The 18,318-nt window shown below is 41.9% G+C and overlaps 1 protein-coding gene across 1 annotated transcript; it reads left to right on the top strand.

The window, feature by feature from the left end:
- The first annotated feature begins 8,443 nt into the window (after positions 1-8,443).
- Positions 8,444-18,097, top strand: LOC109872820 (sulfotransferase 2B1). The gene is made up of 6 exons (XM_020464174.2): positions 8,444-8,735; positions 9,080-9,288; positions 9,412-9,538; positions 9,634-9,731; positions 14,881-15,061; positions 17,699-18,097. Exons 1-6 carry the CDS (start codon positions 8,597-8,599, stop codon positions 17,893-17,895), a joined length of 951 nt encoding a protein of 316 aa, XP_020319763.2. The 5' UTR covers positions 8,444-8,596; the 3' UTR covers positions 17,896-18,097.
- Positions 18,098-18,318: the final 221 nt, after the last annotated feature.

Below are 18,318 nucleotides of genomic sequence, written 5' to 3'. Positions count from 1 at the left end.
ATGATCAGGGCTTTGTCAGGAATGTTTCTTGGGCCACTTTGATATGTCAAGTGGGCGAGATGCGCAGTCTGTGTTTGACTTTATGAATTTTGAGATGTCTGAGTTTAACTTCATAGAGAAACTCGTTGTCCAAACCTATGATAGCGCAGCTGTAATGGAATGTATCTGCTATTTGTATTTCCAGCTAAGTCCCCTCCTGTTCCCTTATTAAGAGGTGATGACTATTCCACTCCACTACCATTGTCAACTTTCTCCTGACATGAACTGAAGCCTCGTCTCATGTGCCCGCTCATCCACTGGCACATTGAATATTTCCCCTCCAAGTACTGTGAGGACCCCTATCAATTTTCTCTCATTACTGTATGTAGAGTCAATCACATACAAAAACACAATCACAATATTACACATCAATGATTTTACCTCTTGCTCAGCTTTCCACCAAAATGTCTCGAAAGCCTAGCTTGATAGGAGCAATACCTCCTCGTTGTTTAGCAATATATAAGTGACAGCATTTAGGCTAGTATTGTAAGATATCAAATTCTGAACTAAATTGAGCTTCTTGATGTTAGTCTAGAGGGAGACACAATAGGTGCAATATGAATATGTCCATTTGGCTCCACAGTAGGATGTAATATTCTGTAAACTCATCACCACCTAGTGTTGAGAACTGAGGAGAACAGAGGGGAGGGCCATTTTGATATAATGAAATTCCAAGAAGGAGGTGCGCTCTTCCGCTGCCACATGTACAAAAATGACACGCTGTGGTTCTTGGTACTTCAACATCTACCTCTGTTGACAGCAGGTTGTCCAATTCCCTAAATTAAACAGTGGGGGGACGGAACCATTGATCTCAGGAGAAAAGAGTAGCTTACCTCAACCCAGAGGCTGTTATGACAGATGGGAAGATTCAATTCATACTTGATCATTGAAAATGTACCTTAGCCACTCTTCTATAATGTAGCTATTTCATTACAAGTGCATGTGCATAGCAACAGGAAATGGTTAACCAATCCTATTACACTACCAGAATGACTCAACACGATTTCGAAGCCAATTGTCAATGATGTTACTACGAGACTTGCTGTGTACACTTGACATCTGTGTGAGCTTTTGAAATTGTGTTGTCTTTTCTTGCAAGGATACACTGACAAACAACTGCAACGCTACTAGTGATGCAACTATTATAAAGAGAACATCAGGCATAATTAGTACTTTGTGTTAATGTTTGTACCTATTTTAAATACACATTTAAACACAGACAGCAAGTTCTGATATAATCACAGTCTTCTAAACAACTCTGATCTCCTTCATGGTCAACAGTGGAGCCCTTGTGTGCAGCGGTTGGCTTACCATTAGGCAGAAGAGGCAGTTGCCTCAGGCCTCATATATTGTATCATCAAGGGTGAGCTGGGCATAATTGAAAAAATAAATTACTTAGGTAAAGCAGATATTTTAGTTAACTAATTTCTTCAGTAAAAGACAGGTGCTGTTGATAATACTGCCATAGTCGTCGAGGCAGAGGCCATGTGTCTGATGCTGTCTGGCCAAAACGAGCATGGCATGTCAAACCTCAGACTGGACTCTGCCTGGAGCCTCCAAATCACCTAGTCCGCCCCTGCTTGCATGCAACTCTTTGAGGGAAGGTTTACAGTTCCATACATTACATATCATGAACTATTGCCCTCTCGCACACAGTTAAAAGCACTACCTCCTACACTTCTGATCCACTAACTGGCCTCTATAACCTTACACGACCTAGAGGGACCAAGACCACAGGGCAGAGTGGGTTTAAAGGCTACTGACACTCACTAGTTTCAATACCAGCATATCCCCACTTATATAATCAGAGGCTAAGCAACCAAGAGAATTCCTCTGTGTTAAGTAGCTGACAATTTGGCCCTGACATTTTTTGGACATCTTTTCTTTTAGACACTGAACAGTGAGTATTGAGGGTTGAGAAAAGTTCAAAGTCTATATACAGTGCCTTCAAAAAGTATTCATACCCCTTGACTTATTACAGCCTGAATTCAAAATGGATTTAAATAATAATAATTCTCACCCATCTACACACAATACCCCATAATGATAAAGTGAATGCATGTTTTTAGAAATGTTTGCAAATGTATTGAAAATTAAGTACAGAAATATTTCATTTACATAGTATTCACACTCCTGTGTCACACCCTGATCTGTTTCACCTGTCTATGTGATTGTCTCCACCCTCCTCTAGGTGTCGCCCATCTTCCCCATTTTACCCTGTGTATTTATACCTGTGAAGTCTGTTGCTAGTTTGTCTTGTTTGTTAAGTCAACCAGTGTTTTTGTTCTCAGCTCATGCTTTTCCCAGTCTCTCTTTTTCTCACCCTCTTGGTTTTGATTCTTGCCTGTCCTGACTCTGAGCCCGCCTGGCCGACCTGTCCCTTTGCCCCATCTCTGGATTTTTGACCTCTGCCTACCCTGACCTTAAACCATTGTTTATTCGATGTGTCTGCATCTGGATCTTACCTTCATACCTGATATCCTGAGTCAATACATGTTAGAATCATCTTTGGTAGTGATTACAGCTGTTAGTCTCTAAGAGCTTTGCACACCTGGATTGTGCAACATTTGCACACTATTTTTTAATTCTTCAACCTCTGTCAAGTTTGAACTTAGTTTGAAATGTTTCTTCGACCTGTAATATAACTTTTTGAAGTTTTTGTCCGAAGTAATGCTCGACCTGCACGAGTGTTTGGATATGTGTACCTAACTGCCCTAAAAAAAAGTAGCTACGAGGACATAAATAACGGACATTATCGAGCAAATCAAGCATTTATTGTGGAACTAGGATTCCTGGGAGTGCATTCTGAAGAAGATCATCAAAGGTAAGGGAACATTTGTTTTTTCTGGTTTCTGTTGACTCCAACATGGCGGCTAATTTTATTATTTTTCTGAGCGCCGTCTCAGATTATTGCATGGTTTGCTTTTTCCGTAAAGTTTTTAAAAAATCTGACACAGCTGTTGCATTAAGGAGAGGTATATCTATAATTCCATGTGTATAACTTGTATTATCATCTACATATATGATGAGTATTTCTGTTGAATCGATGTGGCTATGCAAAATCACTGGATGTTTTTGGAACTAGTGAACGTAACACGCCAATGTAAACTCAGATTTTTTAAATATAAATATGAACTTTATCAAACAAAACATACATGTATTGTGTAACATGAAGTCCTATGAGTGTCATCTGATGAAGATCATCAAAGGTTAGTGATTCATTTTATCTCTATTTGTGCTTTTTGTGACTCCTATCTTTGGCGTGAAAAATAGCTGTGTTTATTCTGTGGCTTGGTGGTGACCTAACATAATCGTTTGTGGTGCTTTCGTTGTAAAGCATATTTGAAATCGGACACTGTGGTGGAATTAACAACAAGATTACCTTTAAAACGGTATAAGATACATGTATGTTTGAGGAATTTAAATTATGAGATTTCTGTTTTGAATTTGGCGCCCTGCACTTTCACTGGCTGTTGTCATATCGATCCCGTTAACGGGATTGCAGCCATAAGAAGGACACATGTATCCTGTCCATTGTTTAGGGAAAGGAATGTGTCGCTACCTCGCTCTTCAACCAAAGATGATGAATTGAGGCGCAAAGTGAAGAGGAAATATTGTTAAAATAGGCCTATTGCAACCACAATTGGCCACCGATTTAACACAGGGTAATCCATTGTTAAACCATCAATTTGCACAAATCACCTGCACATCTTGTCTCAATTGCAACCATCATTGGCCACTGAATTACCGCTCCCTAAACCTGATGTCAGTGTTAACTTTTAGTAACCTACTGCTTGCTGTCAACATCTTTGAAGAAATGTTCTCCCTCTGGTGTGTATTATCATCGGAGTAAATTAAACATGCTTTCTTTTGTGGGGGGGGGGGGATTTATGAATGGAAAACTCTTTGGTGTAGCCGACTGTTCTTTTTATTCCCATTTATGTAATCGATTTAATTACAACTTGTCTTGAAAAGTACTGTCATTTCTTATCAAGATCGCAGGGGGGAGATATCCCTGCACTCTCCATATTTGAAATGTGTAACTAAATCAACCCAATTGTGATTGAGTAGAATCTATTATTTTAATGAAATTAAAATGTAGTCTAACAAGGTTATTTCAAATGGCACAAATATTATTAGGTCATTTAAGATGAAACGTTTGAATGAAGTGTAAACCTACTAATCCTATACTGGTATTTTACATTCATCAGCCTTACGGTTTCCGATCCCCTGATTTCAACTGGGATGGGAATAGATTGGCTAGACTAGGAAAGTTGCAGCTGCCTAGTATCAACGTGAGATCAGCTAAATCGCTGGTTGATGTATTTGGGTTTTGTGTTGCAAATAAGCTTCTTTTAGCATGCTGGTGCATGTAATCTCCCGTTTAGTATCATTTTGAGGCATAATTAACGGTTGACCTCAGCTATTCCAGGGTTTTCCGTGGTCTTTTCAAGACATTTTCTCTCACCCTCTCACTGTTCTACATTGTTAGGCCTATATGGGATCTGGAAGATAGAGGTTTCAGGTCAGGAACATTCAGACATGTTGAGTTTACACATGGACACTTTTACTGCTAAATAGCACATGACAGGTATTCCTAATAATCCGAAATAGTAAGCCTTAGACAAGTAAGCTTTGTCCAAGCCAGAACGACACATAGGGACAGGAGCAAGTACACCCCGTGGACATGACGCCAGTCGGTCGCAGGACCTCAACCCATTTCCTTAATGCAGAGTGCCAAGCAGAGAGGCATGAGGTTCAATCCCTGGTATGACTTGACCATGGATGGAACCCCCAATCTTCCTATCTCAGTGCAGACACTCCACAAGGCCACTGTGTTGGTTTAGTCATTTATGACTGAATTCAGAATATTTATGGATACCATTAGCTTATCACCCTGATTATTGTGAGGATCATCCCATAATAGTCTCTTATTAATGGTTACTTAGAAGTCTACTCTTAAAATAAGTGTTTGGAGGTAAAAGGTTAATTTGAATCAGATTACAGTCAGCTCTCTATCAGGAGCAGTAAAGAGAGCCATGACCATGGAGGTGAGCTGTGAAGGACATGACTTGTTTGCATTATGATAATCAACTCTTAGATAGAACATCCTTAGAGTGCCCTCAGGACTCTTCGCTCATCATCAACAACTCTCGTCCCCGAGTCAATTAAACAGTGGCAAAAATAAAACTCAACACTAGTATAATCAGGGACCCCAGTCACCCTCGTCATGAATCAAGCAAATCCTGCAGTCTGGCAGAGAGTACTGTAGTATTAAAGCTAGAATCCTTAATGGAAACAATAACAAAGTGGCCACCTTGCCTGTGTTTTGGTAAAAATCTGAGGGATGGGCTTAGAGAAATGTAACCACTTTCAAATGTATAGACAGAGCTATGAATGCAAGGATGCATGATATCAAAATGATAGTTTTGGGCTCTATTCAATTTGTATTGCTGAAGCATTACAGATTGCGCAATATAAATGTAAAGGTCATTTCCGATTGTGCCGACATATGCAGTGTTTACCGTGAATGCTGTCACCGCTAACGCAGAAACATTGCCTAAATTTCAATCATTCTGTAACACTGAATTTCCACAGAAAGGGTTGAAAAGAGGAGCCCTTAAAGATCCAAGGCAGCCATTTTTATCTCAATTTAAATCATTTATTGGTTACAATTAAATACCTTACTGTGATTGTTTCCTTTTGAACATTTTAATTGAAAACAAAAATAGCTTCTAAGCAAATGGCAAATTCTCAAGCAAGAATTTTGCTAGGTGATGTCACCTAGGCAGGTCAAAACTCCATCCCAGCAAAACAGGCAGATATTTCAGGTGGTCTTTTCAAACAGCACTTACACTTAAAGGGCATTATCATAATTTCTACAATTTCACAGTATTATTCCAACCTCATAGTGTGGAAATATATATAAAACATAGGGGGGAAATATTTCTGCTCTGGGCCTTTAACCATGTTTTGAGGCTATATAGTGTTTGTTAGTTTGTAAACAATGTAAAACAAACCTGTATTTTGGGTTCTGATGGGGTAGGACAGTTGAACTAAGCTCATGATGTCACGCCCTGACCTTAGATATCACTGTTTTTCTATATATTTTGTTTAGGTCAGGGTGTGACTAGGGTGGGAATGTTTTTCTACATTCTGTGTTTTGTATTTCTATGTTGGCCTGATATGGTTCCCAATCAGAGACAGCTGTTTATGGTTGTCTCTGATTGAGGATCATATTTAGGCAGCCCTTTTCCCCACTCTCTGCTGTGGGATCTTGTCTACATTGAGTTGCCTGAGTGAATACCAGTAACGTCACGTTTAATTTGTTCATTGTTTTGGTGAGTTTCAATTTCATTAAAATTATGTGTAACTCAACATACGCTGCTCCTTGGTCTCATCATTACGACGAATGTGACACGAGGCATTTATAAGTTAAATTCTTTAAGCATTGAGTATATATCATTAATTTCAAGTCCATGTATGTAGCCACTAAGGGTTACTTCTTCACGACCCAGACCACCAGGCTCAGAGACAGTTTCTATGTACAGGCAGTGCGGATGATTTTGCTCAGCCCCAACTTCCGGTATACAAAAGAAAATGATATATCTGGTACTACAGGTAATTCCCGTAGTACCAGTACCTACTGAACAGTAAAAGTTTTCCTGGGAAATTCCCAGACTTTGAACGATTTCTACAGCAACATTCACTCAGCTTTTCTCCCTCTCCTTTTCTCTTACAGTTCTCGTTGTATCGTACTTGTCATGTCTTTGGCTATGCCGGATTAATTGATATGACATGCTGTTGACCAACAGCGATCTTCCTGTCCTCGGCAGAATGTCTCTGGTGGTAAATTGAATACGTTGTAGTATCGTCGTTGTGTGTTAGACTGGATACGTCGTCTGTCCTTTCCTAGCCCACGTATACAGCGGCCGCTGCTAACTCAACGGCTAGGAGGCATCACTTCTGTAGTGAATAAGAGTCCAAAGCTCACGCTGAGGTTGGCTTCGTTCTGTAGTTATTATCTGAATCCTTCTGACATCGGACCGTCGCCCTAATGTACCCGGAACAGAAAGTAATTTGCCCTTTTAACGCAGAGCCTACTCGCGTACTCGGAACCGAAGGTTACCTTTTCGTCAAGGGCTTATATAGTGGAGGGAGAGAAGGGTGTGTTTCATAGTTTATAACCCATATCTCTTCACAGGGGTGGGCCACTGATTGAGCAGAGCTCTAACCTCAATTCTAACCTCAATTCCCAAACCCAATTCTCTCATTTGGAAGCTAAAATTACATTGAATCTTTTCACAAATAGTGTCATATTCAAACATTTAAATTCCAAAACAATTCCATGTGAATCTGATAACTAGAATGTGGAGACTTTCCCAGATACAGTTTGTCGTCCTGTCATCAGTCATAATGTCTCAGATGACAACCGAACTGACATCATATTCATGAAGTACCAACGCATATTTTCAACTGGTTCTATTACCGAAATATGGTTCCTTTCCCAAACTCTCTATGTTTAACAAAGGCTATACAAGAGTCCTTCAGAAGAGTCAAGAGAGAAAGGTATTTATGGGGGGGGTCATAAACCTTACCCACAGGCCAACGTCATGACAGTTCCCCCATGTTGGGTTCAATCTTGCGATTAACCTGCATGTTGCAAACCAACATAAAAATGGCCGTGGGTTGTCCTGGTTGTGGACCATCGTTGTGGTCCCTATCTGGTGGTCGACCCGGGTAGGGGTTTCTGTGAATAAAGAGGTGCACTCCATGGTTGGGCAGCAGATGTCCAGTTGGTGATCACTGTTGCAGTCCCCCCTCTGGTGGTCGACCTGGGTAGGGTGTCTGCAAATGACGAAGTCCGCTCCATGGCTCGGCAGCGGATGTCCGGATTGGGATCGCCGTTACGGACCCGTCGTCTGGTCGTCCAGACTGGAAGATCTGGGCAGTAACTTAACAACGCACACACATTCATGAAATATATCATTACATTTCCTCCCAAATGAGCAGCATTGTGGCACTAACTGATGGTTGTATGGGGGAGTTGTTTATGGCTCTATCACTTTGTACGTGCTGAAGAAAATGAATGAAAGCATAAATCAAACAAAATATAGTTATGACACCTTAATCATCTAATTGGACTGTATTCTATCTATGTCCATGGTCTTGTCAAAATGACCCTATCATGGCATTGTCTGATGTCATATCTAGGGATTTCCTAATTTGCGGGGTGTTGCTTAGGGTACTATCCTAAGTTGATAACTATATGATAAGTCTACAGCTGTAAGACACTAGTTTTGGGCAGTCTACAGGGATGACCTATGGACTTCTGAGAAGAGAACTGGTGAGTGCTGTAGCTGTAGAGTTAAAGGCCTCAAAATAGATGTTTAACTTTACTACGGCTGGTGTTACCCACAGGCCAACGTCATGACAGACTGCTTGGCTATTTAAGGTCTGTAGGAAGCCAGATCATCTCATACTTCCCTCCTCACAAATAGTCAGTCAGAGAAACAGACAGAGAGAGACAGGCAGTTAGGTAGACAAGCAGACAGACATGGCCAGGCTGGACGTGACAGAGACCTTCCATCACATCTCATTCCCTGGGCACATTCACACCCAGGACTCCCTGAACTATGCCCTCCACTTCCAGTTTCGGGACAGGGACACTGTCATCGCCACCTACCCCAAATCAGGTGAGACAGGACAGCTCTGTCACACCACTGCTCGGTGTCACAACACATTAGACATACTGCAACACTAGCCAACTGCAGGACCTTTCCTTCTGTCACACTTTGCAGTTGAAGCAAACGGTCGGGGCTTTAATAACTGTATATGCACAGACTCCAGTAGGTTATTGTATTGTTACTGTTGGTTTAACTTGTCAATGATTAATTGCTTTCAAGATCCACTTCTCTCAGACCATCTGTCTTTATGGAAGTAGTGGTTTAGGCAGGGATTCAATGAATACAGAGGTCTTAGATGTACAGTTCTCTCTCTTTAACTCTTCTTTCTTTCCCTTTGTGATCTCTGGTTAAAGGGACTACCTGGATGCAGGAGATTGTCACTCTTGTGAAAAACAGAGGGGACCCACAACTCTCCAAAACTGTGCCCAACTGGGCACGAGCCCCCTGGCTGGAACAGCATTACAGTGCAAAGGTGCTGGAGGCCACCCAGGGGGACCGAATCATCACCACTCACCTGCCCTACAACCTGCTGTCTTCTGCGCTTCAGGGCTCCAAAGCTAAGGTAGGATGTGGTTATGTTGAAGAGACTATTCTCAAAGCTGTGAGATATTTCCTATTTTGTAAAGCAACTCTATGAAAATAATATATTGATAGTTAGTGACACTATCTCCACCCCATCTCTCAGGTCATCTATGTCGCCAGAAACCCCAAAGATGTTGCTGTGTCATATTACCACTTCCATAAAATGGCCAAGTTCCTCCCAGAACCCAATTCATTTGATGAGTTTCTGAATAGTTTTCTGAAGGGATCAGGTGAGTTGACACTAATGATTTGTACCTCGAGCAATTCTGGGATTTAATCCTACTGTTAACAGTCAGATCTAATCCAACGGTTACCCTTTTTGCAGTGAGTTATGGGTCCTGGTTCGATCATGTGAAAGGCTGGACGAGTCAAGCAGGAGTCTTGGCAAATGTTCTTTATATCTCTTATGAGGAGATGTGGCTGGTAGGATAACTCTTGTCTATCACTGTCTGCTATGTATTGTTGTTGTCATCAATTGCAAACATCCCATTACATTCTCTCTTCCTCATTGCAGTTGAGTCACCCGTAACCATATTGTAGACGTGTCCATTTAAGCGCATCAGAACACAACACTTGTATTACAGTCTCATGAGTCTCTGAGGTTGTGTAACTACAGAAATAGGCTATCCTTCAGACATGAAAATATTAGTCATAGATTATAAATATGCCTTTGTGAGATTGTGACATTATGAAGTGACATTATGAAATACTACGCGAACATAGCTTTAGGAAAAATAAATGCTTGCTTTTTCACTGTTTTTATTTTTTATTTAACCAGGTAGGCCAGTTGAGAAGTTCTCATTTACAACTCCGACCTGGCCAAGATTATGCAAAGCGGTGTGACACAAACAACAACACAGTTACACATGGAATAAACAAACATACAGTCAATAACACAGTAGAAAAAGTCTATATGCAGTGTGTGCAAATGGTGTGAGGAGGTAAGGCAATAAATAGGCCATAGTAGCGAAGTAATTACAATTTAACACTGGAGTGATAGATGTGCAGATGATGATGTGGAAGTAGAACTAGAGCAAAGTAAATAAAAACAATATAGGGATGAGGTAGGTAGATTGGATGGGCTATTTACAGCTGCAGCGATTGGTAAGCTGCTCAAATAACTGATGCTTTAAGTTAGTGAGGGCGATATAAGTCTCCAACTTCAGCAATTTCTGCAATTCGTTCCAGTCATTGGCAGCAGAGAACTGGAAGGAAAGGCGGCCAAAGGAGATGTTGGCTTTCGGGATGACCAGTGAGATATACCTGCTGGAGCGCATGCTACGGGTGGGTGTTGCTATGGTGACCAGTGAGCTGAGATAAGGCGGAGCTTTACCTAGCAAAGACCTATAGATGACCTGGAGCCAATGGGTCTGGCGACGAATATGTAGAGGGCCAGCCGACGAGAGCATACAGGTTGCAGTGGTGGGTGGTATATGGGGCTTTGGTGACAAAACGGATGGCACTGTGATTGACTGCATCCATTTTGCTGTGTAGAGTGTTGGAGGCTATTTTGTAAATGACATCACCGAAGTCGAGGATCGGTAGAATAGTCCGTTTTACGATTGTATGTTTGGCAGCATGAGTGAAGGAGATTTTGTTGCGAAATAGGAAGCCGACTCTAGATTTAATTTTGGAATGTAGATGTTTAATATGAGACTGGAAGGAGAGTTTACAGTCTAGCCAGAAACCTAGGTATTTGTAGTTGTCCAGATATTCTAAGTCAGAACCGTCCAGAGTAGTGATGCTAGTCGGACGGCGGGTGTGGGCATTTAGTTTTACTAGTGATTTAAGAGCAGTTGGAGGCCACGGAAGGAGTGTGGCATTGAAGCTCGTTTGGAGGTTTGTTAACACAGTGTCCAAAGAAGGGCACGATGTATACAGAATGGGGTCGTCTGCGTAGAGGTGGATCAGGGAATCACCTGCAGCAAGAGCGACATTGTTGATATATACAGAGAAAAGAGTCGGCCCGAGAATTGAACCCAGTGGTACCCCCATTTAGACTGACAGGGGTCTGGACAACAGGCCCTCAGGTTTGACACACTGAACTCTATCTGAGAAGTAGTTGGTGAACCAGTTGAGGCAGTCATTTGAGAAACTGGCTGTTGAGTCTGCCGATAAGAATACGGTGATTGACAGAGTCGAAAGCCTTGGCCAGGTCGATGAAGACCGCTGCACAGTACTGTCTTTTATCGATGGCGGTTATGATATCGTTTAGTACCTTGAGCGTGGCTGAGGTGCACCCGTGACCAGCTTCGGAAACCGGATTGCATAGTGGAGAAGGTATGGTGGAATTCGAAATGGTCAGTGATCTGTTTGTTAACTTGGCTTTCGAAGACTTTAGAAAGGCAGGCCAGGATGGATATAGGTCTATAACAGTTTGGGTCTAGAGTGTCATCCCCTTTGAAGAGGGGGATGACCGCGGCAGCTCTCCAATCTTTAGGGATCTCGGACGATACGAAAGAGGTTTAATAGACTGGTATAGGGGTTGCAACAATGGCAGTGGATAATTTTAGAAAGAGAGGGTCCAGATTGTCTAGCCTGGCTGATTTGTACCGGTCCAGGTTTTGCAGCTCTTTCAGAACATCTGCTATCTGGATTTGGGTGAAGGAGAAATTGCGGAGGTTTGGGCAAGTAGTTGCGGGGGGTGCGGAGCTGTTGGCCGGGGCTGGGGTAGCCAGGAGGAAAGCATGGCCAGCCGTGGAGAAATCCTTCTTGAAATTCTCGATTATCGTGGGTTTATCAGTGGTGACAGTGTTTCCTAGCAAATTTCTGTTCGAAAAAGCTAGCCTTTGCTTTCCTAACTGACTGCATGTATTGGTTCCTGACTTCCCTGAAAAGTTGCATATCGCGGGGACAATTCGATGCTAGTGCAGTCCACCACAAGATGTTTTTGTGCTGGTCAAGAGCAGTCAGGTCTGAGGTGAACCAAGGACTGTTTTTTTAAAGGGGCATGCTTATTTAAGATGGTGAGGAAATTACTTTTAAAGAACGACCAGGCATCCTCGACTGTCGGGATGAGGTCAATATCCTTCCAGGATACCCAGGCCAGGTCAATTAGAAAGGCCTGCTAGCAGAAGTGTTTTAGGGAGCGTTTGACAGTGATGAGGCGTTGTCGTTTGACTGCGGACGCAGGCAATGAGGCAGTGATCGCTGACATCCTGATTGAAAACAGCAGAGGTATATTTGGAGGGCAAGTTGGTCAGGATAATATCTATGAGGGTGCCCATATTTACGGATTTGGGGTTGTACCTGGTGGGTTCCTTGATAATTTGTTAGATTGAGGGCATCTAGCTTAGATTGTAGGACTGCCCGGAGTGTTAAGCATATCCCAAATTAGGTCACCTAACAGAACGAACTCTGAAGATAGATGGGGGGCAATCAATTCACATATGGTGTCCAGGGCACAGCTGGGAGCTGAGAGTGGTCTATAACAGGCAGCAACAGTGAGATTATTATTGCTGGAAAGATTGTTAAAAATTAGAAGCTCAAACTGTTTGGGCATAGACATGGAAAGTATGACATAACTTTGCAGGTTATCTCTGCAGTAGATTGCAACTCCTCCCCCTTTGTTAGTTCCATCTTTTCGGAAAATGTAGTAGTTGGGGATGGAAATCTCAGAATTGTTGGTGGCCTTCCTAAGCCAGGATTCAGACACGGCAAGGACATCAGGGTTGGCCGAGTGTGCTAAAGTAGTGAGTAAAACAAACTTAGGGAGGAGGCTTCTGATGTTAACATGCTTGAAACAAAGGCTTTTGCGGTTACTGAAGTCAACAAATGAGAGCGCATGGGGACACGCAGAGCCTGGGTTAACCTCCACCACCCGAGGAACAAAGGAGGATTAGGATACGGCTAAAGGCTATCAAAACTGGTCGTCTAGTGCGTTGGGGACAGAGAATAAAAGGAGCAGATTTCTGGGCATGGTAGGATAGATTCAGGACATAATGTACAGATGGGTAATGGTAGGATGAGGGTACAGTGGAGATAAACCTAGGCATTGAGTGACTATAAGAGAGGTTGCATCTCTGGAGGCACTAGTTATGCTAGGTGAGGTCACCGCATGTGTGGGTGGTGGGACAAAACAGGTATCTGAGGCATGTTGAGTGGGACTAGGGGCTTCGCAGTGAACTAAAACAATGATAACTATCCTAAACAGTATACAATGCTTATTTACATTAGAAAAATACCTCAAGCGAGGCATAAAGCAATCACAGGTGTTGATTCGGAGAGCTAGCAAAGACAACAACGGGTAAGACAACAACAGCTAATCAGCTAAGACAACAACAACAGGTAAAAAGGCGATGAATGGGCAGAGAGGGTCAGTTAACTACGCACAGGTCCTGAGTTCGAGTCTGGGGCTGACAGATAAACAAAATGGAGTACTGTGATTAATGAACAGTCCAGCAGGCATCAGCTAAGTAGCCAAGTTATCATAGGGTTCAGTTAACAGCTAATAGATGAAATAGGGAAGCCGCTAGGTAGTTGTTAATAAAGCTAGGAAGCGGCAGACACAGCTTTGAAAAAAAAAAAAAAATAACTTTATAAAGTTAGCATGCCAGGGCTAATAGAAGCGTCTCCTCCGACGTCCGGCAAAGGTCAGTTGGGGACACAGCGGATGGAATTACGGCGGCAGACCAGTCATGATGGAACAGCGGGGCTCCATGTTGACAAAGAGTCCAGTCCAGTTGGCACATAGGTATTGTCACTGGAGTAACTTTGTTTGCTAGCCGGGAGATGCGCCTAGCTCTCGCGAAACTGATGATAGCTTCGGGACAAGGGCGTTAGCCACTATAGCCACTCGGTAGCAACTAGATAGCAACGATGATCCGATGCAAAGGTCGAGAGCTAATGGCTGGAATCCGGTAGTGTAGTGAATTCTAGTCGTGTTAGTGAAGAGTCCGGGAGGCATCAGCTGTGTGTCCAAGTAATCATAGGGTCCATTGAGCAAGCCGGGAGATGGGCCTGGCTCAAGGCTAGCTTCGGGGCTGGGCCACTCGGTGGCAGCTAGCTAGCTGCGATGATCTGGAGTAATGGTCCAGAGCTTACGGCAGGAATCCGGCATTTTCGTGGAGCAAATCGGAGGAAAACTGTCCGATTTGCTCAGGGTTGATAACGCACTGTGCAGGCTGGAAAGTAATTATCCAGGCTAAAAGAGTCTGGTGTCTGTGCTAAAGGTAAAGGCTGCTTGCAGTAGCTAACAATGACTAAATAGCTAATTAGCTGGTTAGCTGCTGATTGATGTTTTGGCTATAAGGTCTAAAAATAGCAGATCTGTATCACATTGGGTGAGGCGGGTTGCCGGAAGATAAATTTAGTTTAAAAAAAATCGATAAAGATAATGAACATATTTTGAAATATATACAAAAAATACGAAAAATAACACGGGAGAACGACAACGTCTGCACTGCTACACCATCGTGGAGTTGCACTAACCAACTGTATCCAACCTAATGAGCGTTTGGTCTTAGTTTGCCACAAATGTTGTTGATAGACCAGACATAGATGATCAATTCAGCCTTTTGTGAAAACCACCCTCTTTGTCCACATCTATAATAAGAGCATTGACTTTCCTCAGGACCTGCAAGGCTCGGTGGAGAGGATCAGCTCTTTCCTGCAGTGCCCCCTGGTTGGCGAGGAGTTAACCAACTCCCTGAGACACTGCAGCTTCAGCAGCATGAGCGATAACGCCATGGTGAACTACACTCAGATCCCAAAGGAGATCATGGACCACAGCAAAGGCAAATTCATGAGGAAAGGTGAGGCTCCCTTGCTCAACAGGAGTACAATCCTGACTAGAGTTGTGTGTCAGTCAGTGTCAGAAGGATAGAACAGTACCATAGACCTCCCCTGCACTCACAGCATGGTTAGAAGTGTGTAGTAAGGATGATCCTGAAATGTCACTAAATTTGTTTATGAAATTATTTATGAGTACAGCTGATAAGCACGTCCCTTTAAGAAAATGCACTGCGAGGTGAAATGGTGCCCCATGGATTGATGATGAGCTGAGCAATGATTCAACGTTGTGATGCCAAAAAAGTAGCAGATAAATCTGGTACTTTGTTTGATAAGCGAAGTTAATGTAAATTAATAAATCTAGTGACCAAGCTAAACAAAGGAAACAAAAAGGGATTCTATCAGCACAAAATTGATGAAGGGTGATGGGAAAAAGCTGTGGAGAACGTTGAACACTATTATGGGTAGGAATTCAAACATGTCTGCCACTTTTGTTGAATCATGGGGTATATTTATTACAAAACCACATGACATCGCAAACTACTTTAATTAATATTTTACTGCAAAGTGGACAAATTGAGGAATGCTATGATTCCAACTGATGGCTCCATGTCATATACCCTTATAAAAGATTGTATCATGAAGAGAGGCAATGCGGGTTCAAATTTCATCAAGTAGAAAGAGAAGAGCTAGAAAAGATGCTGTTGTCTCTTTTGGATGACAAGTCGCCTGGTACAGATAGTCTAGATGCCAAATTGCTTAGAGTTACAGCTAACCAAATATCTACACCAATCTCTCATATTTTTAATAAGTGCTTGATGTATGGGGTGTGCCCAGAAGTCTGGAAAGAGTCAAAGGTTATTCCACTACCTAAGGATTAAACATCTGCATTCACTGGTCCTAAAAGTCATCCTAAAAACTTGCTGCCTGTGTTAAGTAAATTATTGCAAACAATTGTATCTGTACAAATCAAGTATTATTTCTCATGTAATGATCTGATAACGGGTTTCCAGCATGCATACAAAGGGCATTCTACGAGTACAGCCTTAGCACAAATGACAGATTGGTTAGAGTATAGATGATAGGAAGTTAGTTGGTGCAGTGTTGTTGGATTTCAGTGCTGCTTTTGAAGTAATTGATCATGAACTGTTACTAGGAAAACTCAAATGTTATGGTTTTAAGGATGCAGCTATCTATCCAGGAGAATGAAAAGTGTTCATTAATGGTAGCTTTTCAAATAGTAAAGATATGCATTGTGGTGTTCCTCAAGGAAGCTGCCTAGGCCCACTGCTCTACTCTATCTTTACTAATGATTTACCTTCAGTAATGAACAAAGCAAGAGTGGTCATGTATGTTGATGACTCTACAATGTATAGTGCAGCATCAGAATGTAATAAGCTAACAGATGTACTGAGCGGTGAACTAAGAATGGTGTCTGAGTGGGTTGATATGAACAAATTGGTGTTGAACATTTCTAAAACTAAATGTATTGTATTTGGTTCAAGATATATGCTTGCTGATGACCCCCAATTTAATTTGTCGATGAATAGAATACATGTAGAGCAAGTGAAAAAAAAAACTACTAGGCGTGATGTTGGACGCAGCTTTATCATGGTCAGAACACATAGATAATATTGTTATTAAGATGGGTAAGGGAATTTCTGTTACAAGAAAATGTAACATCTAGCGCTCTGAATCAGGTCATTCAATCCCTGGTCCTATCACACTTAGAGTAACGTCCAGTTGTATGGTCAATCCCTGGTCCTATCACACTTAGAGTAATGTCCAGTTTTATGGTCAATCCCTGGTCCTATCACACTTAGATTAATGTCCAGTTGTATGGTCAATCCATGGTCCTATCACACTTAGAGTAATGTCCAGTTGTGTGGTCAATCCATGGTCCTATCACACTTAGAGTAATGTCCAGTTATATGGTCAATCCATGGTCCTATCACACTTAGAGTAATGTCCAGTTGTATGTTCCCCTGCAGCAAAGAAAGATATAAAAAAGCTCCAAATGGCTCAAAACAGGGTTACCAGATTCTCTTCATTGCTCTAACCGAATGAATATTATTAAAATGCATCAGAATCTCTCATGGCTTCACGTTAAAAACAAATTACTATCTATTCTTCTGATTTTCTTTAGGAATGTTATATTTAAAAAAGAAATTCAAACACAGTACTTTTCTGTCCAATTAGTACATACTAGCAACACACACAACCACCAAACCAGACAGACAAATTCAGCGCAGCTAAAACAAATCAAGCCAAGGACAAATTGCCTTAAATCTACAGTTTTATATAGAGCTATAGCTGAATGAAACTTTTTACCAATCCATATTTCTCAGGCAAAAAGTAAATCCACCTTCAAGAAAAAAATAAAAGAACATCTAATGCGATAGACCATATACCTGGACAGCAAATAGAAAGTATCAACTGAATGTTAAATGTGTTTCCTGTCAGGTATTTTAATGAACTGTATTGTCTACTTGTTGAATGTTTGAAGTCTTGATTGTGGTTGTTTGTAATGTCTTGTTAATTGGTGTTGGACCCCAGGAAGATTAGCTAGCGTTATGGCCTTAGCTAATGGGAATCCTAATAAAAATTACAGTGCTGTGGAGAGATTGGCCATAATAATGGAGGCCTTGTTCTGTTTACAGGTAAAATCGGTGACTGGAGATACACTTTCACAGAGGAGCAGATTGGTATTTTCGACACCGTCTACAGCTACCAGATGAAAGACTGTCCCTTGACCTTCATGTGGGCGTGTCCTCCTGAGTCCTGTGGGGAAGGAGGAGGAGGACAGGCCTCTGGGGATCAGGATAGGGCCCTTATCCTCCATGACGCCGGAGATTGATGGATACGCTTCATACAAGTCCTGGAATTCTCTCACTGATGTTCTGTGTTTTTGTGAATGTACATATAATGTACACAACCCAATATAGTAAAACTATATAATGAAATTGATATGCTAATATAACAAAAATATTGTGTGTGACCTATTTGTTGTTGTAGTTGGGTTTTTCCACCTCTATAAAAAATCGAAATGTTACAGTTAACTGAATGAGAGTGAAGTTTCTCCTCCATCTTGGCTTGTGCTGCAATAGCTAGATGATGGGACACGAGAGGGACACATTTAACTCCCTGACTTTGACACATTGGAAAACCTCCCAGTTTGTGGCAGTGCATCAAGCAGAAGGGATGATATATTAACTCCAGAAAGGCTGACGTGTACCTAAAAAGCTGTTGTTACATCAGTCACATAGCTTGACTCCGAACA

Source organism: Oncorhynchus kisutch, linkage group LG3 (genome assembly GCF_002021735.2).
Source record: "Oncorhynchus kisutch isolate 150728-3 linkage group LG3, Okis_V2, whole genome shotgun sequence".
NCBI lineage: Eukaryota > Metazoa > Chordata > Actinopteri > Salmoniformes > Salmonidae > Oncorhynchus > Oncorhynchus kisutch.
The sequence above is the reverse complement of the archived record's forward strand: the minus strand, read 5'-3'. Positions and strand labels throughout refer to the sequence as shown.

Bases quoted from the DNA above. Each gene is read 5' to 3' on its own strand.
- LOC109872820 (XM_020464174.2), top strand. From the start codon at position 8,597: ATGGCCAGGCTGGACGTGACAGAGACCTTCCATCACATCTCATTCCCT. The intron at 9,289-9,411 runs GTAGGATGTGGT...CCCATCTCTCAG, and splicing joins TTCAGGGCTCCAAAGCTAAG to GTCATCTATGTCGCCAGAAA. The intron at 15,062-17,698 runs GTGAGGCTCCCT...TTCTGTTTACAG, and splicing joins AGGCAAATTCATGAGGAAAG to GTAAAATCGGTGACTGGAGA.